This window comes from Syngnathus acus, chromosome 22, assembly GCF_901709675.1.
Source record: "Syngnathus acus chromosome 22, fSynAcu1.2, whole genome shotgun sequence".
In the NCBI taxonomy this organism is placed as follows: Eukaryota; Metazoa; Chordata; class Actinopteri; order Syngnathiformes; family Syngnathidae; genus Syngnathus; species Syngnathus acus.
This window is the reverse complement of record NC_051106.1, coordinates 5722412-5747251: the sequence shown is the minus strand read 5'-3', so window position 1 is coordinate 5747251 and position 24840 is coordinate 5722412. Positions and strand designations below refer to the sequence as shown.

The window sequence follows — 24840 nt, the reverse complement described above, 5'->3', positions numbered from 1 at the left end:
TCATCAAATTATTTTAAAGGAAAAACACTGGTGAAATTTGTAACATTTTAGCATACGCTGCATTCATGGAGTACTAGAAAATATTTCCTGAACAAACAACTAAAACAAAGACAGGAATTTTTAAAATGTGGACACGAAAAAAAAAACCATAGTCGTGAACAAACAGAATAAAAATCCACAATAAAATCTTAGATCTTGCTCAGTCGAGTTTCCTTTTAATCGTGTCCAGGGGATTTGTTCAAAGTCGTTATAATTACAACTGTTTAAATTGAGTTTGAAGGTAGCAAAAGGTCACGCCCTTGCTTAGTTTTGATTGGCTTTCCTTTACCAGCCGTCGTTTCTTATTGGCTGCTGCCGGTACATTGAATCCCTCCTCTACCTTTGTGGATTTCATGCGCTCCGGATGAAACCGTTTTATTGTTGTTCCCCCCGGCTCGCCACAGTGAGCCCTTCCACCTCGTCCCACGTTTGAATACAACGGAGGACAATAGACTCCACGGAGAGAACTTTGGTGTCTGTATCGAACCGAGGGACAACTATTTAACCTGAATGGACTGGCAATACTTCACTGAAAAGCAACTCGAGGTTAAGAAAACGATCCATCACCGCGGAGCACTGTGTCGGGGACCGAGTGTTGTCTGAGATCTACCCAGACATGGTTCACTGTCAGCCGGGATCGTCAAGGACACTACGACCGCTTCTTTGAACTTTTACAAACCAACACCGAGAAGAAGGCATCGGGGATAAGAGCTCGTATTCTGCTGTTTATCAGACAGTAAAGGGAGTTTTAATTATGCCTGACCAAATCACAGTGTCTGAGTTTGTGGTGGAGACCAATGAGGACTACAAGTCACCCACCGCCTCCAACTTCACCACCAGGATGTCCCACTGCAGGAACACGGTGGCCGCACTGGAGGAGGTGAGTGCAACGGGTGGGAATGCAAATACACCTTTTTTCTTTAGTGCAGCATTTCCCAACCGTATTGAGTCAGGGCACATATAAATTCAAAAAACAACAAAAATCTGTGCATCACTGAAGTTGAATTATCCTGTCTGTATACATTGTAGTCATAGATAGAAGTCAATATAAATATTTTTTGAACCAATTAACAGGAATTGCATATTTTTCCTTACATTTTCAAGACATAAAAATCAAATTAATAACATCCAGTCTTATTGTATTTGCTAACTCATGAGCATCTATCAAAATGGTTATAAATGCAGACTTACTGTATTATATGAGTGAGTGTACATTAACATTCAAACAAATGGATGCTTTGCATACACCTTTGGGTCTGTAGTGACTTAACAAGATCAGTAAGTATATGCTGCTGCTGTGAATTTTTTAAATTGTTGCATTACACTCTGTTTGTGTGTGTACACAGAGAAGCATATTTCCATGCAGGTTTTCTGAAGAAGGGCTTCCGTTTCCTTCCCCATCGTCGTCCTTCTCCTTTGCTAGAGTTTCCCGACTTTGTGTGCTCCACGACTTAGAGCCTCGCCCAGCCCTGGCGGTAAAAATAGAATTTCCCACATGAGCTGGTTGGCAGCCAGTGGTGTGTATATGTGTTAGTGTGTCTCTGCCTCTGGAAGACGTCAGGTGACCAGGGCCGGTTGATCACTTCCTGTCTGCAACTGTTTTACCTGTAAGCAAGCAAACTGCAGAAGAACCTCTGAGAAAGAAAACAAAATTGAGACAATTCACTTTTAAGCCATTACGTTTTTTTAATTAGTACCATGACAATCCTTTTTGCAAAATGCTAGTTGTGGCGGCGGGCTGTCGAATAAACACCGATGCTCAAGTCGCAAAATATCACTTGAGTTGGCCTGTTTGCAGCTCAGCATTCAGTCCGACAAGTGTAACAAGTAGCAAAACCATAAGCGCCATTAATCCTTTAATGCTCACCTAACTGAGGTCGCTTCAGGTTGTGACGTCATGCTGGAAGGCAATTTGAATTTCAGTCGTTTCACAATTCCTTCCACCTTCCCATTGTGTAAACATTACCAAGAGAATAGCCTTTTTTTTTTTAAACGTAAGGCTAATCCACATCTGGGCTCTGTGTCAACAGCTTAAACTGTCTGAGCTTCTACACCTCGCTTTATTTTTACACCGACAGACACCTGCTCCGGCTATCGGGCTCTCCGCTGACATCATCACCATTGTTGCTGGTTTATGATGAATCTGCTTTGGGGGTTCCCTTTCTTGCACTCAGTTCAGCGTGTGAAATTTGTCGAGACGTTACTGCTGACCGACCAGTGGGTGCGTTTTGAATAGATTAAAAGACAGGTTTGTCGCTGTTGACTCTGCTCAACTGTTGTTCCGCTGACGTTGACCTCAAGCTCAGCCGACACAAGGCTTTATTGTTAGCTGTTAGCTCGATCTGCGGTGGTACGCTTGGTGAACGCTTCCATTTATTGTGATTTGCTCTCCAAACAATCACAAATGCACATTTTGCATCACTTTTCTTCATAGGAACTTTGAAGCAGTAATCTAAAGAAGATAATTGCGCTCAACTTAGTTCCAACCTTCTCGATTTAGCTTCCAAGAAGGCAAATCCTTTAAGTGATGACAATGCGTCTGTTTGCAGGTTTTTCTTGGGTTGCAATGTGCTAACAAAGGGGATTAATTGGTTTGTCTTGTGCGATTAATGCACAAATCTGTTGTACCAGATGGCTTGCGAACTTCCAGTTTGCTCCGAATGGACATGATCGACGTTTTGCAGCAAGTACAGAGCAACTCGGACAGGAGCTAATTTCTTATTTCTCTCCTAAATGCGTCAGAAAATGACTAAATAGATCTCAGTCCTAAACAAGTGCAGTTCATAGAGCCCCTATATATATGTGTGTGTGTTTGCGCTCGTGTGTGTTGATGCTTGTAAAACCAGCATGGTAAAAACCAGTTCATCCATTAAAGAGGATGTCGACCCCCCCTTCGTACTTCTGTAAAACTTTTCTGTCTCCACTTTTTTCACAGATCTCCTAAAAAATATGGATGGAAAAATGTTGTCTGAATAATTAGAGGTTGTGTGTCTTTGTAAAATTATGTGACCACACAAGTTCCATGAGAAGAAGTAGTTGTCAAAATCCCCCCCTCGGGGGTTGAGTTGACCTCCTTGTGAAGTATTGATCTTGGTTAAAATGTTCCTAGCTGACCTCTGGGAAGATTTGCTGGAGTTACTTAATGTTGTCAGGCACAGCAACACCCAAAGTGATTTGTTCTCCAGCTGGCCATCATTTCATCCAGCAGAGGTTGCTTTCACAGCGGTATGCCAGCTATGCAAAGCTCAAACAAGTTGCCTCGCTGTTGATTTTGTAGCGGGACTATTGCGGAATACCTCTGGGAATCGGGGATGGTATTCCCAGCATTAATTAGGCAACTGCTGGCACTGACCGTGAATACCATACCAACCTTTCAGTTTCCAGATGATTGCATAACACATAGCAACGTAATGAAGCTCGTTAAAAAGCAAGTAGCTTTCTATGAACTGAAGAGAGTTTATGAGCTCCTTTTGTAACCACAACGAACCCACAATCGTGGTACCGCTCAATTTCCTAACTCGATTCTGGTCTCTTGTGATACCATCTTGCCAGCTGGCCACGCTTAATATCTCACGACTGTTATTGTAGCTCACCGCTAGCAGGTACTTAAACGTCTCATTCAACACGATCTATTTTACAAGCTAATGTGATGACACGAGGTGGCAAGTGTTCCCTCGTACGTCTTGACTATGTGTTGGTCTGACATCTTGTGTTGTTTCTGGGATTTCTACAGCTCAGTTTCTTCCCCCCCTTTCAATGTTTGGCGGGAACGATAGCGGCCACGCTGGGAGTCGCAGCTGCTGTCTTCGAACAGGTGGCTCAGTGGAAAGTTTTAACAAGGATCCAGACACGTGGATTATCAATTGGCGGTGAAATCCTCATCTAATAGTCTTAGAGACACATGGATGGGATGGGATGGGATGGACAAGCACTCCCACATATCACCTAAATGGTCAGTGGGTCCCAAGTGAGCAGATATGGCCAGTCTTGAGTACATCTCCTAAGAAGCTTAATGCTCCCTCTAATTGAAATGGGATTCGAGAAGGATTAGCACAGTGCTAGCGTCTGGCTTCGGACATACATATCCAACACCGTTGATAAATATCCTAACAAAAACCAAGTCGAATAAGAATGTGGTTGTTCTCAGACATTTTTGATTTAGCTTACTTGGCTACTGGTTTTACACGTTTTTAATTCCTGTGGGGTTCTTGGTTTGAGATCAGCTCATACTGTCGAGTTGGCGTTATCATGCAGAGACAAACTATCAAGGCCTTCATTATGCGGATGCTTTCTCTGTGGCTCCTTCAGGGCCAGGGTAAAGGTTACCGTCTGGACCCAATCAGTGTAAAGCCACAATCTTAACCAGCGGTTTAGAAGAAAAGTTCAAACACTCGATTCAACCATGGTGAATGAGACTTGAGGGGCCAGGGGGGGTACTACCTACTTATTAGCCCAAAAAGAGGTTAGGGGTTGGACACTCGCGGCATTTGGTGGGGGGTCAAAAGCATATGACACGCTCCTCATCCATCAGTCTGTCCTCTACCAGATTCTCCGAGACAACCTATGTTGCTGGCTATTGTCCTCTGACAGGCCGGGCTTCTTCTTTAATGAACTCCACCATTGATTTGTCGTCCGCACCACTCGAGTGGGAGGGTGAGTCCTTATGTGTTGTTCTCCCGTAGTCACTTTCACAAGATATGATGACCCACAATCTCTCTGGGGATCATTTTACCTTAAATTAAGGGAGTCGGAATGAATTTGTCACATTTGACATCAGACCAAAGAAATGTGATGTATAGTAAAGTAAAAATAATTGAAGATTTTACCAATACGTTATCGTTATCATTACACCTCTGGACAAGAAACCGAAGAAGTTGAAATGACCGAACAGTACATTGTGTCACCTGGTCCACAGAATTATAAAATAATACAAAGTATCATCTGCATTTTCTGTTATGGCTTCAAGATAAATGGCTTGCTTTGATATCAAATTCCACCGATGAATCCAGCGGTCACAAGATTATTGCTTTTTGGAGAAACCGAATCCATCAACTATCGCAAAGTTGCAATATTGGCATACTCCGGCCTTCTCCATTTTCTTCAGACTGTAACACTGCTTGATACTGCAGTCGATTAGAAACCGACAAGCAAGCCCAATTCCCCTTGTGATTCTCCCGAACGCTGTCACGCTCCATTTAATAGTGCGGTAAGAGCTCCCGCTACCGCTCTGACACCGTGGGGTTGATGCATATGTTCATGCGAAAGAGCCAAAATGACTCTCCAAGGTGACATCCTCTGTTTCCCCTTCCAAAAAAAACCTTGGCACATTTCATCCCAACAAATATACTTTTATGAGTCTCCTGCTGCTTTATTACCTTTTTAAAATAGTACTCAAAGTATACAAGGTGCTATCGGGTCTCCACAGTCTTCTGGATCTCGCAATTTGGTTTGAAATATGCTCACCTTTGCTTAGAATGATGGAAAAGTTTGGATGGAAATACCTCAGTCTCCTGGGAAAACCAAACGAAACAAATGGCCCGCCCAGGTCCTTGTAAAATGCGAAACGTCTCAGCAGTGAACATGAAAGTTTGTTTTCTCTTTGCACTGCAACTGATGTTGACATCCTGCCGTGACTTTTGGCAGCTTGCGGCAGGGCCTGGAGCGACTGCTCACTTTATAGTGAACCATAAAGTACTACCAGAAGCTAAGTCAAACGTTTTAACTTTGGAGTTGTGCAGAAAGATCTTGACAAGTGGACAGAGGACAAAATGTCTGAGAGACTCATGGACCAAGCTAGCAGTCCTCTTTCCCTATCATCAGACTTTCCAATGACTTACCTGGGAACAGAACATGTTTGTAACAGCCCGGCTGTAACGTTGTCTCATCTCCTCAGATTTCTGCCCGCGGGATTCTTCCGGGCCGGCAAGGTGGAACTGTATATTTGACATATGTTTTGGATGAGTCATGGCTTTTCCGCAGGACGAACACTGCTGTGTTTACACTGACTGAACTGTGGAAAGCAGTTTTTCCTGACCAGGAGAACACAGGTGGAGAACAGCCACGCAGTGTCTGGCACATTTTAAGCAGTCCGTGTTTATATACTCCGCAACATCTTGACTTAAAAGTTACAAGATGTCTTCTCCAATACGCACGTCCAGCAAATAAATGGGATAATTAAATGCGAGACTGCTGCCTTCTCATTACCTGGTATCATCGACCTCACGTGGCAGACTTTCTACTCATGACTGCCTTGGGTTAAGTTAGCGTTAGCCTTGTAAAGTTTTGTAGTTTATTTGTGTTTCTGTGAATCCAGAATGCCAACCAGGCCTTTGAGGAACGCGTAAGACCATCTTGAATTACAGACATGTTGTCATCGCAAGGTACTTTAAGTGGTACAAACAATGAGGCCGGGTGGCTTGTCTGCATGCAATCATCCAGGAATGTTTTCAGACAAACGGAGAGAAGAACATCAGTTGAACAGAACAACTGGATGGAGCTGTTGTTGTCAATGATAGCTCATTGTAAAGCCTTGAATCAGCAAAAATATTTTACTATCATCTCCAAGACTGGAGTGGTAGGCCAGAAGCCAAATGTTAGCTAGTCATTATGTTGAGTGTTCGGACTTGGCAGAAGTTCACAATCAACTGAAATCTGTTCCTTAGATTAGATGCGGTTTAGGAGACGAAGTCGTGATTTGCAATTCAGTTCGGTTACAACAGACTTAAGCAATCCCCAAATAGTTGTACAAGAGCCAAATTTTCACTTGTCCCACTCATACCTTACTCACAAACTCAGGAAACGTTCGACTATGAGTAAGGATCTCCATGGCAACGGCCCTCATGACCCACTGTAGATGTCCCGCAACAGATGGTGCCTGATTATAATCAAAACGTTGCTAGTCATAATGATGTCAGGTATTATTTTGGTTGAGTCCGAGATTTTCATTTATCGCCCACGAGCTGCTTTCAAGGGAAATGCTAACAATGCAGTGATCGTCTTTTGTCAAGCAGCTTCTATTGTGTGAAGCGATTTTTGGAAGCCTCCGAGGCGACGGAATTCCCCCGGGAATAGTTTCTGGGTTAAAACCAGCTAATTTTAGATCGGAGGACCGCGTTCACAACAAGAGGGCCGAGTCACTTCCCTCAAGCCTGCAGAGTGCAAACATGAGAAAGCCATTGATTCTTTCGCTTTGGGAGACTTTGCCTGAGAGAATTTGCCTCCTGGCTGAATTTGTGAGCGACCGTGTGTTACAGCTTGGAACGGTCCAATTGATTCAGAGGGTGATTACTTGTTGCGGTCAAATAAAGGTTAAGCTGGCCCATCAGCTAACTGATAGATGGAGCTTCTTAGCTAATACGTGATATTTGAGGTTATGAGGTAATTGGTCCACAAAAGCTGCTCTTAAGGTTAAATGGGGATTTTTTTTTTTTTTTTGCCAATACGGATTTAAAGCCTTCACATATTTTTCAATTTGCAGTATCTGTCTTTATTGTATACATTAAACTTAATGATTGTATTTGTCTTATTTGATCTGTTGTATTGCTCAGACTGAGGAAACTGATTTTAATGATTGGTTCTATGGTTATCATCATCATTTTACTTTTCTGTACTTTTCCACACAAAAATAACAAGGAAAATTGGTTTGGCTCAGTATGTTTTTTTTTTTTTTTTTTACTTTTGTACACTTGTGTGAAGTCTGAGATGGGGAATTTCTCTCTCACTGTGACAGATCGCAACAAATTGGATAATGACGCATGACACAAACGAGTCACTTAACAGGCGCCTAAGGAAATAAAACCGCAGCTTTTACATGTACCGAGTATGTATATATGTAAATAGAATGTAGACATTTGGAGCTTTATTTTCTTTCCACTCATTTTCTATAGCGTCTCTTGTCTTCATTGGGGTTGCGGGTGAGTTGGAGTCTATCCCAACTCTCTTTGGGTGAGAGGTGGGGGTACACGGCAAACACCTATAGTCAAACCAGCAATATGAAAGTGTGTGTGTGTGTGTACAGTGCTGTGCATACTGTTCCTGAATGGGAGTCATTGTGCCATTCTTGTATGCAAAGTGTCTGGAGCATCTGATACGTGTTAAGCAGATAGGGGGGGAGCAGGTTAGGTAAACATGGCTTTTTCCCGCTTGAGCAGGCGTACTTAATAAGGTCTCCTCAAAATCGCTCCGTTTCCTTCGAGGTACAGTTGGCGTATTGTCTCAGCTGCATTTATTGACTATACAATCAGCCATAATATTAGCTTGACCTGCACTCTATTTGGAATCGAAATCCAAATATGAGAGTTCTCACAAGAATTCTGTATTTTTAAATTTAATAACGCCACTTGTGTTGTCATGTCGAAAGAATTTAACACCATCGTGCTTATTTTGGTTCCCTCATTAAGGACGTTCTGGATATTCCAAACTACTGTTGTCGTAGCAGCTCACACACGAAGAAAGTCACACAAGCACACATCCCATCAAATAAATACAATAACTGTGGGGAGCATGTCTATTTTTAGCGCTGCCTTGAATAATGCATTACTTTGCAGTCAGTGTAGATACACAGCACACAAAGTGGGCTCTCCGCATGCATGCAGAGTGTGAAGTTCTAAGAAGCAACACTAAAATATCAATCAATGTCATTTCCAGAAATCTCCTTTATTAGTTTGTGTGTTTTTCATTTGAATGAAATCCTCCTTGTCCCACATTTTCTTCTTTGTATCCGTTTCAGGCCTTAGATGTGGACCGCAGCGTTCTATACAAGATGAAAAAGTCAGTGAAGGCCATCTACACGTCTGGTTTGGGTGAGTTTTTATTTTTGGGTCATGTTTGCTGTTACAGCCAATGTGCATCGGGGTCAAGCAGGGACAATAATGCACCCCGACAAGGTCCGCTTCTGTAGTCCCAACACGTACATATTCCGCTTCAGACATTGGAACGTCTGTTCTGATTGGCTGAGTGTTTTCCAGCGTCTTTTGTGTGACCTGCCAGAGCCCCCGCTGATGGCGAGAAAGCCAGCGAGCCAGGGCGAGAGACATGCGAACAATGTGCTGAGCACATCTTTGGGGGAACACTGCGAGCTCTGTTGTGGTCCCCGCGACAGCTGTCTGATCCCGACTCTCAAAGGAACAGCTGGGAGGGCCGCCGAGGCGTGGACACACGGCTGCTTTCACCTCCCGTCACGTTATTAACACGCATCGCTGGAATTGCGTCTTTGTGCTGTGACAACTAAAAGGAGAAATCCCGGTGTTTACAGTAAAAACATGATTTAAGCCACTGGGCTGCTGGAATAGTTTAAGCAACTGAGCCTCGGTATTAGAAAATCGATCTACCCGGACTCTTATTTGTTTATAATACAAACAAGTCAGATCCATGAAACCCTGTGCGGCCATTTTTCTTTGCTCAAAGTTATAATATAAATATGCAGAGGCCTGTTTATGTAAACGCTATCTTGCTATGTTAGCCTTAAAAGATAATAAAATTTTGGATGAGAAGTAAATCAATCCAGTATTATTAAAGCCAACATTCTGATAGTTCTTAAGTGCTTGACTGCACATTTCTACAACGACAACTAAACTATAAAAGCTCACACTGGTGCGATGTACAATTTAAAAAGTTACTAACTCAAAAGTTGAGGTCACACTATATATTTGACCCTTGTAGATTTTATTACATGCTACTGAATGGAAACCAGCATTCAAATTTGTCGTGTCTCTGCTTACCAGTGGCAAAAAAACAAAAGGGAATAAAAAAAAAAACTCTTTGTAGACGACACGTATGGTAAAATGTTTAGTCTTGCCGTGACTTAACCTTGCGTCTCAAATTAGACTTCTCCGATGTGTTTTTGCACTTACGAGTGACTCAGAAGCTTTCAGCTAATAAGATTGTGCATATCTGCCGAGCCACAGACATGATGTGATGCAGCTCCATCTATAAAACTGCCACATGGCTGAACACCGATGTTGTCTGCTTTGTGTCTGTGTGTTTGTGTGAGTCACGGCCGCATCGCTCCAGGTGTGTTTTAGTGCTCACCTTTGCATTTTAACACTCCTCCTCTTTCCTTGAAGCGCTAACCTCCAGTGCCTTACACGTCATATTTCCTTGTGATGGTTGTCATGGCAACATCCCCCCCCTGAGCGCCTTCCCAAGCTCTGCTGCTGTCCTGATTATATTAAATGTTCCCCCTCTCATCCAAGATAGCTAAGGTGCTCCAATTGAAGATTCAGGTCACAAATTTTTGTTTTTGTTATAAATCAATCAACATTTGTATTTGGTGGTGTGCCATAAGATTTATTTTCTGTGTATTTGTAGCATCTGTCAAAGCGGACCTGAATATGTATGTGGTTTTTTTTTTTTTTTTTTGTCTAGCTCACGTTGAGAATGAGGAGCAGTACACTCAGGCCTTGGAAAAGTTTGGAGAAAATTGTGTGTATAGAGACGATCCCGATTTGGGCTCGGCGTTCCTCAAGTTCTCCGTCTTCACCAAGGAGCTCACTGCGCTCTTCAAAAACCTGGTAGGTAAAATCCACTGGGGAGAGAATTTCCATTTTGGCCATCATTGTCTCAAATGCCTGAAGGCACACACTGAACACTGTGTGTGTGTCATCTAGTTCCAGAACATGAACAACATCATCACCTTTCCTCTGGACAGCCTGCTGAAAGGAGACCTGAAAGGAGTCAAAGGGGTAAGTCAGCTACTGGTGTCACTTTACAAGCAAACTTTTATGAATGGGATGGATGACAAACTGGGAGGATTTTTTGCCGAATCAGCAACAAAACTAAAATCGCAAAGGCAAAGTCATTTCTCCCATATTTACTCGTTGCATAACACTTGTTACTTGTGACCTCGTGACCTTTTTACGCCTTGTCTTTGGTTAATGGCTGGCGCTACAGTATTAATATGATGAGATTAAGTCAGCTCCAATGAGGCTGGTAGCTATGGAAACGTGGCCCCGTGACCTCCAGCCGCACGGTCCGTCTCGCTATCTCAGAACTGTTTGTCTCTCCTTGTTCTTTTTTGTTAATGTTTTCTCCAAGCGTCTGACATGGCTTCCTGTCATTGTTCTCGCAACCCTGCACCACCAGCCCCCCCTCCCCTTTTAAAAAAAAAAAATCCACACCATTTCTACTCGTAATGCTTCACCACTTATAGTTTTTTTAATAATTCAGTGCAATGGAGTTCATTAAAATTCTGCTCAAGACAATATTCAGAAGTTTTTTATTCCCATATTCCCAGTCCTCTTCTCACCTTCATCATCTTCTTCCTCCTCCTCCATTATCGCCCTGTATGGCTTTCCCACGAGACCGACCTGTCAGCAGACGGGGAAGCGGCATCGTGTCCAGACTCGCTTGACAAGCCGCCGAAGCCATAGGGAGAAAAAGACAAAGTAACAACTCGACTTGAACGTCACGAAAGGAGGACTAGGGAAAAAAAAAAAAAAAAAAGTCGAGAACTCGGTGTAATAAATGTCACTCATGGAGGTATTCAATGTGGATAAAAAAAAGTGCAGTCATGTGTGGAGAAATGCCGCACAATTTAATTTTATCTGTTCATCATAGAGAACAGCAAGTGTTTTCAAAAATTCAAAAAGTACTGAGAAACAAAATATGGCTCTGTAGAGTAACTTGCAAATTAAAGCAGGAAGTTTTGGACTTCCCAGTTTTGTGGAATGCAGGATTAATTTCCTGCTGGTTAATGTTTTCCACAAACATGTCAATACTCCCCCACTACTCTCGTCAGTAGTAATACCAATGCCTTGCTAGTGACTAATTTAGCAACCTTTCTAGCTTTTGGCTCAGCAAAGAAAAAAATATTCCACGTCATCTTTTCTCCTTTGGCCACCCAAGACAATCTGGACTTTGTTTGGGTTAGCTCCCGCTCCTACAAAAATGACCACGCATGAGTTCCCGCAGGACCTGCTGGTGTCCCTCTTAAAGATAAACAAGCTTAATACACTCCCAGGCAGCGGAAAATGAAAAGTGCTGAGTCTAAAAGTCAGTTGTGCAAACGGGAGGGATTTTCAAAGTGGACGCCAGCATGATGTCATGCCATCCCGTGCTTTGGATGGCCACTGTAGCATCATCTGTGTTTGCACAAGTAAGACGCGAGACGAGAAGGGCGTTAGTGGTTCTGAATGGAGTCCAGCTGAACCTCGTCCCGTTGTGGTCCGGCCGCTGGTGAACCACCCACTCCTGCTTACCGCTTGAGATTTTGAGATAAAAATGATTTGTCCATTTTTTTCTATGGTTTTAGAGTCTTGGCAAGATTGGACTATGACAGCTGAATTTGGGTGAAAGGCAGACTACACCCTTGGCATGTTGCCAGCGGGGGGGGGGGGTGCTTGTGATTCGGCGGGAATTGATCCCACGCCAGCTGTACGGAAGTCAGAAATGTGAACCACTACACTGCCTTAGCTTGCACATCCTGTTTTTTTTTTTTTTTTTAAAAGAACCTTGGTGCTCTCGTTGGATCTATTTTGAGTACTTTGTGTATGGACTCTTGCCCAAGTACAAAACCTGGTCTCCACTGGTGCTGACCTTGCTGCACATTCAGCATGGAAGTGGGAAAGATGGTCGATTTGCGAATGGAAGCATTTTTAAGGGCATGACACCATGTTCTAGCTTCGTTCCTGAATTCCAGCCAAAATGGGAACAAGGGTACTAAATGCTGCTTCTCCCAGAGGGACTATTGTGCCCCCGTCATGGCCTTTTCTGCCAAGCCATGCCCACGTGTGATATTTTTAGCACTTTCTATTTTTCTGGTGTCTCAGGCTGTGATATTTCCTTCCATCTCGCCCCACTTTGCAGTTTGTTTTATCAGCTTCCCGTTGGCTCTAAACTTTGGCTTCCCCGGCTACCCTTCAAATGTTCGGTGAGTGGCAGAGTGCTCTTAGATTTGGTTCAGCGGACCAAATCTGATCCCGGGGTTTGAGAAGTTGAGCATGCCACTCACTCCTCTGCAGCTTAATCGCTGCGGAAATCAAACAATGGCACTGCAACGTCAATCTAAAATCAGTTTGATATGGATCAAATTCTTTGGTAGTTTCATAATTCCGAATTGACTGTGATTGTGTTGACTTGCATCGGATCTAATCTGCCTTTAATCAGCACGGCGACAGCGGGGATGCTGTTTAATCAAAAGTTGGTTAAAGCTCACCCTTGACAATGAGAAATCAGCGTTGCTTGTCATAGGCGTGACCCGGGGGGAATTTAATGTCCTCCAAACAATCGGGCCTCCCTGTTCCCTGCTGAGACAGCATCTATGCACGGAAGGGGATTCCCTTGTGTCGATTCTCGTCGTCGCATACACATTGAATTTGCTCATTAGTCAGTATGGAAGCTCTCAGCGTGTCTGCTCAGTGGAATTCCTGTGTGTGTCTGCATAGCCATGGTTGCTTTGTCTTTCACTATTCTTGATTCTTAATATTTTTTGGGTTGACTAATCAGCATGGATTGGCCAATCTTGTATTTATTTTGTTTGTCAGAGTTACTGTAAAAAAAAATTGTATCAACATTTTGCCCTAGATGCAGTTTTGAGTCTCCATAAATGTCATGTTTTGTTTTTTTCTCGCCACATAGGATCTGAAAAAACCTTTTGACAAAGCCTGGAAGGACTACGAAACTAAAGTGTAAGAAGATAGTTTGATCCAATTTGAAATGTTTCTTTTGAAATGTGTCTCTCCCTTGCTTTAACACCGCCTTGTGATTTTCTCTCACTTTAACAATATTGTAAATAACCTCTGTCCGCATGCCTCCCCCCCCTCCCCTCACTGAAAAGTCTTGTGCATGCAAAAAGATGTTTATAGCTTTTGATATATATCTTACAAGCTGCAAAGGACATTCTTTACTGAAAGGGTAATACTGCACATCTCTCCAAACCTTTTCCAATGAGACAATCTGGTCTTGGTGCCAACATCAAGTATTCAGCCTGATGCTGCATGGCATTAGTCCACCATCAGTAAGGTCAAGTTGGAATGGAAGTGAATGGATTCTCGTCAAGCAGTGTCTTGGCTTGTGGCCAAACAGCCTGGCATTTCGGGATTTTGTAAAACACGGTCATAGCTGAGGACGCATGTGCTGACACCGCGTAATCCTGTCAATGGAAGCCTCCCATGTGACAGGTAAAACAGCTGCTGATGTTCAGACAGAAGCTGAAAAGTAGTGACTTGATATGATTTTTTTCGTCGTTAGCATTGCTCGGACGTGCTGCAATATTTCTCCGATTGGCGATCCAAAGCTGCTTTTATTTATTTATTTATTTATTTTCTTGCAAAAGAATTGCATGGAAATGGAGCCACCCCTCCATTTTGCGGTCCAGTTATGTTCCAGTCATTGCCTGCAGAAGTGCGCCCCATTGTTGGTCTTTGTGCAAAATCACCTCCAGAATTGCCAAGATACTCAAAATATGCACCCCTCACTTGCTTGCCCTCAAAAAAGTAGTTGTATTTCACAAAGACCTATTTATGGTGGGGGTTGAGGTTCCTCAAGTTCACCCCCCTGCAATGTTCTCCTTGCTTTGGCAGCACCAAGATAGAGAAGGAGAAGAAGGAGCACGCAAGGCAACACGGCATGATCAGGACGGAGATTAGCGGGGCGGAAATTGCCGAGGAGATGGAGAAGGAGAGGCGATTCTTTCAGCTGCAGATGTGTGAGGTTAGTTTCATTATTATTATTAGTAAGCAATTTTTTTTTTTAAATGGCAAAGTGCCAAACATGTCATCGATATTTGGGAAAATAACACCTTTTACCAGAAATGTCATTATTTGATAAATATTCCAATCCAGTACGTGTATTTTTTGGAATACAGATACTCGCTTAACATGTTTTATGATTGTAAAGTCTGAGCCGTTTTTGATTTAAGTTTTACTTTCATGAACTTGAAGGATAACATTTTTACTTTCAAGTGAAGAAGATGAATTGAAGAGGGTGGGGGGGGGTGAAAATAAATGTTCCCTCTGGCTGAACCTTTGCCTAAGTGGGGCCATCTTGACTCTTTTCACAGTATCTGCTCAAAGTCAATGAGATCAAAATCAAGAAGGGAGTGGACCTGTTGCAGAATCTCATCAAGTATTTCCATGCACAATGCAAGTAAGACTGAAATTCAATTTGGATTCTTGCAATAACAACTTCACATGGACCTGACTGTTCTTCTGGTCCAGTTTTTTTCAGGATGGTCTCAAAGCTGTGGACAACCTGAAGCCTTCCATTGAAAAACTAGCTACAGATCTACACACAGTGAGAAATATTTTCTTGACACTTCATCAACTGCCTGGCTTCTTTGCTCTTTTTTGCATTTTCATTTTCTATCATCTCATCACCAGATTAAGCAGGTGCAGGACGAGGAACGCAAGCAGCTGACTCAGTTACGGGATGTTCTTAAAACAGCGCTACAAGTGGAGCAGAAGGAGGTAACACACACACACACACACTCACACACACTTAAATGTATTTTGCTGTGATCACTTTTTACATCTTGATCTTATCTGAAGTTTTCTCCTCTCTTTTACCGCCTCCTCAATTTGTGAAACAAGTCTAGAAGAGTAAGTGGATTAAAAAACACAGAGTGAATACTCTGTGTAGTTTCCTGTTTTTATTGTGGTGGTAGTTTTATTTTGGTATATTATCCAATACTATAGTAGCTTTTTTAAAAAAAAATTAAGTTGCAATTCTGTTGGCTTTGTGCATGTCTGCTGGTAAAAAAAAAAAACAATATCAATACAATTGTATTAGTGTCATCACAGGCCTTGAGATACTTCCAGACAGTACCACTTGACATCATCCACTTGTCAATGTTGACATTGATTACAGATTTAAAACAAAAAAGCTCCTATTATAGTCTTTGTGTGTGTTTTCCAGGAATCGCAGGTGCGGCAAAGCACTACTTATAGCTTACATCAGCCACAAGGCAACAAAGAGCACGGCACTGAGCGCAGCGGCTATCTTTACAAGAGAAGTGATGGGTGGGTTGTTAAAAAAAAAAATCAAATCATGGCTTCACTCATTCGTTAAGGTGATCACATGAAAAATGCTATGTAACATGTTTTCTCTGTCTGCTATGAATGTGTGGTGCAGGTTGAGGAAAGTGTGGCAGAAGAGGAAATGCACAGCTAAGAATGGATATCTCACGATCCCACACAGCACGGTAAGAAAACCACCACGACCTAGGCAAAAACTTTTGTCGTCAATTCAGATTGATCTATTTATTTATTTTCCATCGTCCGTCTTGCAGGCAAACAGACCGCCAGCCAAACTCAATCTGCTCACCTGTCAGGTGAAGCACAATCCAGACGAGAAGAAGAGCTTTGACCTCATATCACGTAAAAACAGACTTTCTTTTTTTCCCTTTTTTAATCCCTACTGTCACCATTCCCCATTTTTTTTTTCCTTCCTGCTCTCAAATTGGTGTTCAAAGGAAGTAGAAGGTCACAGCTGGGTAGAAAGCAGGATGGGGTTGTTATTTTATTTTTACCTCCAGCAAGGATGTTATCTTCTCATTGCTGCTTTACTGTTTATGTCAAAAGGCCAATTAAAAAAGTACGACTCATTACAAAGCAGTTTATTTCTTTTTTCTTTTTAGACGACAGAACGTATCACTTTCAGGCCGAAGACGACCAGAACTGCCAAATGTAAGTGCCCGTTCCATTTTTTTTTTTCACGCTTACGCCCAACTTACCTCTATTAGCAATTGTACAGCTCCCATACTTCTTTATTTTTATCTTCTACCCGGCGACTATTTACCCCACTTTCTCCTTTTGTTCCTTCTCACCTACTTTCTCCTCCTCCTCATCACTTCCCATGCAAATTTTCATTCCTACTCCCTCCAGCTGGATCTCAGTGCTCCAGAACAGCAAGGAGGAGGCGCTGAACCAGGCTTTCAAAGGCGACCATCACGTCGGCGAGAACAACATCGTGCAGGAGTTGACCAAGGCCATCCTGTCTGAAGTGAAGAGGATGACAGGGAACGATGTGTGCTGCGATTGTGGAGCGCCCAGTAAGTTATGAAAGTGGGAAATGATTGACAGCTTATAAAATGGTCCAAGACTGTATTTTGAAAATAAATAATAATAATAATAATAATTAAATTTAATAATAAATAATATATATATTTATTTAAATTAAATAATAAATATATATATTTTTTAGAGTTTTACATTTTCTTGTTTTCTTTCCAGACCCGACGTGGCTGTCCACCAACTTGGGCATCCTCACATGTATCGAATGTTCCGGCATCCACCGGGAGCTGGGCGTCCACTACTCCAGGATCCAATCGCTCACTCTGGATGTACTCAGCACCTCCGAGCTCTTGGTAGGCTATGCATCCATAATTCTGGAATATTGCGGCAAGATGAAAGCATGCTTGCATTTTTTGGGGGGGAGGTTAAAATCTGTTTGACTAGCCTGTGGCTTTGGTCACATGACTCCTTGTTAAGTGCAGGGTTTTGTCTAGGATGTCCATAGCACGCCTGATTTAAGTGTCGAATCAATGCGACGCTACTCTAACTAACTGCATTCCACAGCTGGCCAAGAATGTGGGGAATGCAGTCTTCAATGAAATCATGGAAGCAGGTTTAAGTGCCGAAAACGCGGTGAAACCCAACCCCGCCAGTGACATGTAAGTCGCCGCCGTGCTTGTACGCATGACTGACACCGCTAATGAGCTGACACTCGGCACCTTCCATCAGGCAGGCGAGGAAAGACTTCATCATCGCCAAGTACACCGAGAAACGTTTCGCCAGGAAGAAATGTCCCGACTCAGCTTCGCGACTCCACACGCTGTGCGACGCCGTCAAAGCTCGTGACATCGTTTCCCTCATTCAGGTTTATGCTGAGGGAGTGGACTTGATGGAACCCATACCTCTAGCTAATGGACATGTCAGTAACGCTTATTCACACTCACTGGTCACAAACTTAGGTCTAGGTCAAGCTGTGTCTTTTTTTGAGTGTTGATTTATGTCACGCTCAGTTTGTCCACTATGAAAGGTCTAATCTCTTGACGTTGTCCCTCAGGAGCAAGGAGAGACCGCCCTCCATCTGGCTGTCAGGCTGGTGGACAGGACCTCTCTTCACATCGTCGACTTCCTCACCCAGAACAGGTCAACAAAAACTACACAAGAGAAAATCAGTTTTCTGAGAGTTCATTTGGCGAGCATATGATATAATGGTCCGTTTATCCGTGTGACATTTCAAAGGCTAATGTTGACATTAGCTGGTGGGCAGATGTCTCGAAATTTGATTACGGGTACAGAAAGTCATATTTTACTTCATCACAATCATCTTTTTGCTTTCTCTGCTTGCTTGCAGTTTAAATTTGGATAAGCAGACAGCCAAAGGCAGCACGGCGTTGCACTACTGCTGTCTGACTGACAACAGTGAATGTTTGAAGCTGCTGCTGAGGGGAAAAGCCTCCATAGACATCCGTAAGTAGAAAATATTTTTTTTCCCTCTGTATTTATTGACACTTATTAATTTATATAAATATTTTTCAATTTGATTGATTTCTTAAATTGCTTTTATAATTATTATTGAATTTTTGATTTACGGCCACAAATTACCGACTCAGAAATCTTCTCCTTGAGAAGCCTATATAAGGACATCATGCTGATTTTTTCTCTCCCACAAACACACATCTGTGAGGTTTAGTTCCCAAGAGTTTCGACTCCACGGCGACTCTTTCTCACAACACTAATCTTTCCTCTGTTGCGGCCCGTCATCTGCAAAACACTGATAATGACGACAGAGAGGCAGAGGACTCAAGTGTGGGAAACGGGAAGCAAATCGGGTCGAGTTTTTGCTCTGTTATTGACTCCACGTTCATCCGATCCACCCTTTCAGCTAACGAGGCCGGGGAGACGCCGCTGGACATCGCTCGCAGGCTCAAACACCATCAATGTGAAGAGCTGGTGAGCGAGCTCACTGCTTTTAAGGGCTCACCCGCCACATGCACACTAATTCTTTACATATTTTAGTTGAACCAAGCCTTGGCAGGGAAATTCAACGCGCACGTCCACGTGGAGTACGAATGGTGCCTGCAGCATGAAGACTTGGATGAGAGTGATGAAGATCTCGATGAGAAGGTGACAGTAATCCCGGTTGATTGGAACATTTTTAAACAGAAAATATTTTGTAGCATTGAGACCTCTTTGTGCTCTCCAGCCCAGCCCCCACCGCAGAGAAGAGCGTCCGGTCAGCTGTTACACACCGAGCACAAACTCCCACCTGGCTAAGGACAAGCAACGCTCCTATCTGCCAAATTTGGTCAACAACGAGACCTACGGCACCATCGTAAACAACAACCCACCTCAGCCCGGTCTGCCCGCCACCACCTCTGCGCCACCGCTACCCCCGAGAAACCTTGGTACATGAATTACAGTGTCTCTCTGTATTGCAGATTGCCCTCGTCATAAAAATGGTTTCTCTGTAATGCTTTTGGCCTGTTAATAACGGCCGTCTGACATCATGTCCGCGTTTGGACGCCATATACGTTTTGCAGCAAGCCAATTTAATTTCTTAAAGGAAAGTCTGTGTGATTTTGTATGTGCTACTAAAAAGCGTAGCATAGCTCCACTGGGCAACCGCACGGTGACGCCGCCATCACAGACCCTCTTTAATAACGTTAGTGGTCTTCTGGAGTACCGCCAAGGAGCACGCCATTCCTCACTTTCACTCTCCCCCTATTAGTGTCCCTCTCAATTCCACTCACGTATAATCAAGTTACCCTTCCTTCTTTTGACGAGCCTCCTCTTCTTCTTCACCCGCAGTCCAGTTAGCGGGCCTCGGCGGGATGAATCAGCCCTCGTCGTCAGGCAGCTGGAAGCCAGCTTCCATAGACCTGGTTGGTCGGCAACGGTCGTCTTCGGATCCCCCCAACATGCACCCCCCGGCGCCACCTGTTCGGCTCACCTCTACAGCAGCTAAGCATGACACAAGTTAGATCTTATTAGATATTTATGAATACATCTTATTGTAAGCAGATCAGATAATGGATGAATGTATATTAAAAATGTAATCAGAGCATCATTTAGCAGAGCTTGGATATGCAAAGATAGGATGTGAAATAAAAGAGGTGTCACGATGTGCCACAGGTTTGGGCGCTTCTCCTGCAGGGAAGATTGACACAATGAGTTTACACTCCAAGTCAAGTCAAGGATCTGCTGGATCTAGAAGCAGTCAACAAAAGTCGTCGGCAGGGTGAGGACATAGGGGCATTATTTTATTTTATTATTATTTTTAATTATTTTATTTTTTTAGTATTAATTTTTTTCATTTATTTTTATTTTACACTATGAGAAACATCTCTTATTACGATTTCTGTTCTTATGGCCTTGATGCCGTTTGACTTTCTGTTCTGCCTTCCATCCGTGAATCATTTATTTTCCTTCTGTTTTCCAGCAATGATAAAAGTTTCAACCGAACGCCAGCAAATCGGACAGCGTCTATCGAACGGCCAAGTGAGTAAACTGATAAAAACAAAAAAAAATAAAGGCAAATAGGCCTTGTGTGTGCAGGAAAACTTGATTACTGCGCAGTCCGATTAAAAAGCTACACGTCAGTTGTTTCTCTACCCGAAGGCTTGATAGTTTGAGCTGTGGAAGCGTGCAAACCTTGTTGTCTTTCTGATATCATTTCCTCTTCCTGGTGCAGCTAAGGAAGTGCCAGTATGCCCCCAGAACTCCATAGGTCACGTTCTACCGCCAGCCCACCACTCCAGGAAGCCCTCCACTGTAAGTTCATCCCTCTTTTTGTCTCGCTCACTAGCTTGCATCGACGTCTCACCATGTCATCACCTTCTCAGAAGCACAGGCCGAAGCGAGTGAAGGCCATGTATAACTGTATGGCAGACAACCCAGACGAACTGACCTTCTCGGAGGGCGAGGTCATTGTGGTGGATGGGGAGGAAGACCAGGAGTGGTGGGTCAGTATCCCAAAATCTGTTTGTGTCTTCCAATACTAGCAACACGCAAATGCAGTGAAAATCGGATTTTAATACACAAATATTTGATCGAATCTCGAGGTGACGGTGAGTTTTTGCGGATGACATTATCGTTCATATGAAAATGATGGAAAGTGCAAAAGATAGCATCTCCAAATGAGATCCTTTCTAATCATGTGCACTGTTTCCACGCTTTAATTAATCCGACAGTCTGTTCTTTGTTTGGTTTTAATTAGCAACAGCGTTCAGCAATTAACTGAATGTCTGTGTTTGAACAATAGCATCCGCTTATTTTCCGATGGAGAAAAAGAAGGCGTCTATTTGATTGGGGTATTTATTTGTTTAAATGGATAATGTAACCTGTGACTGATTAATACTCGGTATTTATCCGAGTCGAGGCCGCTATTTGGTGAAAATACGGTAATCGTCCTGTAAACGTACCCTCGAGACGATCCTTGGTCTCATTTCCACGGTAACCATGGTAGCGCCAGCAAAAAGCCATGAGCTCATCTTGAACCATGTCTCACACACAAAAGCCTCTTCCCGCTACCCCCCCCCCCCCCCCCTCCTCTTTACCACCATTCCCGCTTCCTCTGCGGAGCCCCTTGTGTGAAAGTGAACCAGCTGCAGCCGTCCTCGCTGTCCCCCCCCCTCCCACACCCATAAGGGTCTCTAACATCCTCTCCCAGCATTTAGCATTGTTAGCGCCGCTATGTTTTCTTGGCCAGTGCACAAATATATTCTAGCTTTGTTGTTTTCAGGTATAGAAATGGAGCTTTTCAATGTCAAGGTAATGAGTGGTCACATCCTAGTCCAATAGCCGCCTCGTGAAGTCATGAATCTCCTTGTCAGCCATGAATATCAAACACATATTGTATTTTTCAGACTTAAGTTGCTTCAGAGTCAAAGTCACACCAGTCAAACATGATTCATGAAGAAGAAAAAAAAAGTAAAAGCTGCGGGAGAAGACAAACTATGAAAAAAAAAAGTGACTTATAGTCCGAAAAATACGGTGCTTCACCCGAAACCCTTCTAGCAAGTCCACAAAAAACCCATACAAATTTTCCAATTTAGCTCCAATAGGTGTGTGCTGTACATATTCTGTATACTTGACATTAAATAGTTGCCCTCATGTGGAGGAATGTTTTGTTCTCATATTCCCTTGTGGGCTTCCTTTCCAGCTGGGCCACATTGAAGGAGAACCGATGAGACGAGGAGCCTTCCCGGTCACCTTTGTATACTTCATCGTGGACTGAAATGTCACTGCAGGGGAGGTCAGCAAGTCCAAGTCTTGGTGACCGTGATGACATTCTATGTGTTTTTGAACCTCTTGCTGTTTGTGACTGGAACACAATTGAAATGATTGTAGTGAAGGACATCTCACAATAAATGCACTTTCCCTTGCCGCGCCGTCACACATGATGGAAGGTTGTGCACCACTCAATTCCTCCTGCTCCTCCTCCTCCTCCAGTCAGCAGGCCTTCACTGTACACGAGCAAATCAAAATCCATTTAGAGAAGAGGTTGGCGTCACCATGCCACTTTACAAACATGCCCAACGATGGCAGGAGGTTTCCCACTCGTACCATTTTGGGAGAGGGGAAAAAAAACAATTGTGTCACGCTTGCTCTGCCTTATAATGAAAAGTGAACAACAACACTTTATTTATTCGTCAGATGATGAGGCTTTATATTAGTAATATATGTGCGTGTGCTCCACCTGTCATCTGCCTTATTAAGCAGCTAGGTAAATGTAAAAATAGAAATGATTCATATCTGGCCCCATTTTGAGTTTAAGTGCGTTCTTATTTGGTCAATGCATAGAGAATACTTTTGGATGGCAAAGAGACAAGAAAATGTTGAAATATGGGAAAAAGTTATTTTGTTCACTACGTAATTAACCAAATGTAAATGTATTGTTTGCATAATTAAACATGATTCCGTATAGATTTTGCTAGAAATTACAAAGATCCTTTAGAATGCTGCAAAATTCTACTCAATGTCGGACTAATTTTCAAAATGCAGAAAAGAAACACCAAAAATGTTCATTACTGTAATATATAACACAACTTTGTTTTTTTGTATCATTTACAGATACTCCGAATTTGGCCAGAATAAGAATATTTCTGAATGTACCTGTATGTATGCGCTCATTCATGACATGTTACCATTCTGCCTTTACGTAGACTTTTCTTTGTGCGTTGACATTTCGATTGGCCCACACAAGAAAAATGCACGCATAAGCGCCATTGACGCCAGTAGAATGTATGTATGTGTGTGTTTTAGACATGTCAAACTAGTGGCTTTTTCCAGCAACTAACATCCTCCTCCCTCCATTTGTACAGTGTTTTCTTTCCCATATTAACACAAGCATTCAATGTAATTAAAATGTGTTGCAGAGCAACTGTGTGTATACAAAAGTCAACGTTCTGATGTAGGAGAAGGCATTTAAAGCCGAGCCTTGTTGAGTGTCTAGGAAAATTGCAGCTAATATTCATGGTGTTTATTCTGACTATTATAATTAACTCACTGGAAACAGGATGTAATCTATACATGTGTACATAGGTGTGTTATTTAAATGTAAAGAGACTGTGGGTAACACAGCTGGACTTTAGTGTGAGTGTAAAAATAACATCTGTTGTCATGATTGACTCTGTATGTAAATGGGAAATTAAACTGGAATAAAATAATCAAAAGAGTGCCATGTTGTTGCTTCTGGGAAACGTGATTAAAGTGGCTCAATGTGTAAATGGTCATTGATTGTAAGGCTTTTAAAGCAAGGTGCCTGTTCTGTTCCATTAATGATGAGTCCACTCTAGGCTTGACTCCAGTGAGTGCAAGTATATCAAGTGTCCTGCACTTTATTATCTCCTGACAGCTTCCTTCCATCCTCTTTTCCACTTTGCAGGTGAGAGGCATTACAGAACCAAGGAGCCATGTGACTGATACACTGCTTTATTTAAAGCCTGTTAATCATGTTTGTTCCTGAAAAAAAAGTAAGACTAAGTTTGTGGATAGCTATGGTAAGTTAAATAGCTCCAAAGTGCTTTTATCACGCATCCTATGCTGTGTATTAGAATTATCTGAAGTATGACATGTAATGAATGAGCAACACTGAGTAAATAGAAAGACTATATTTATTTTTTTGTATGTTAATTAACCTCGCTGGTTGTCTAACATTTTATTTATTTTATTCAAGTTTAAAATTTCATTCAATTGTATTTAATTCTATTTCAGCAGTCATCCAGATCTGTGGCTTCCACTTTAACGTTATAATGCCCATTCCTATGCACATGCTGCCCTCAACCGGCAGCAATGAAGAATTACAATAGCCCTCAATCAAATTATGTAAACTTCATTTCAACTTACCGTTAGGTGGTGTCAGACAACTCACAACACGATGACAATAATAATAATAATTATTATTATAATTAATAATAAATAATAATAATAATAACAATAAAAATAATAACAATAGAAATAATAATAAAATAATAAAATCAAAACTACTTGATTTAAATACATGAGTGCACAAGTCACTTACGTTCTTTATTTTGATCTAATAATATTAAAGGATTTTCTTAGTCACTGAAAGGTGCCGTACAGCTGGTCCAGATGTAAGGGACCCAGCCCATTTTTACGTCACACTTCCCGAAGAACGCGAGAAATGTGGGCGGTTCTACCAGATTTTTGAGAGGATCCCAATTTGCCCCGAAGCCTGTAACTCAAGCGCACTTGCTTCTTTTCTTTGCCGTGATTGGCTGTTGAGATTTCACTTTCGCCAAACCACTGGAAGCTTTCCCACCTCCTCTCTCCCAGTTTTACTGATGCCAAAGATACGCACTAGCAAGAGATTTCACCCCCAATTATACCACAG

At 42.5% G+C, this 24840-nt stretch overlaps 1 protein-coding gene across 2 annotated transcripts; it reads left to right on the top strand.

The window, feature by feature from the left end:
- Positions 1-403: 403 nt before the first annotated feature.
- Positions 404-23662, top strand: asap2a (ArfGAP with SH3 domain, ankyrin repeat and PH domain 2a). 2 transcript variants are annotated; one of them, XM_037241478.1, is made up of 29 exons: positions 404-919; positions 8768-8840; positions 10405-10550; positions 10647-10721; positions 13615-13664; positions 14559-14688; positions 15038-15123; positions 15195-15270; positions 15357-15443; positions 15567-15575; positions 15892-15995; positions 16108-16177; positions 16265-16352; positions 16613-16661; positions 16860-17026; positions 17208-17341; positions 17553-17647; positions 17718-17907; positions 18043-18128; positions 18337-18452; positions 18868-18935; positions 19002-19109; positions 19189-19390; positions 19794-19961; positions 20118-20223; positions 20425-20483; positions 20677-20756; positions 20828-20947; positions 22147-23662. In XM_037241478.1, exons 1-29 carry the CDS (start codon positions 794-796, stop codon positions 22219-22221), a joined length of 2943 nt encoding a protein of 980 aa, XP_037097373.1. In that variant the 5' UTR covers positions 404-793; the 3' UTR covers positions 22222-23662. The 2 variants fall into 2 exon arrangements, with proteins under 2 accessions (XP_037097373.1, XP_037097374.1); XM_037241479.1 differs by lacking the exon at positions 15567-15575.
- Positions 23663-24840: the final 1178 nt, after the last annotated feature.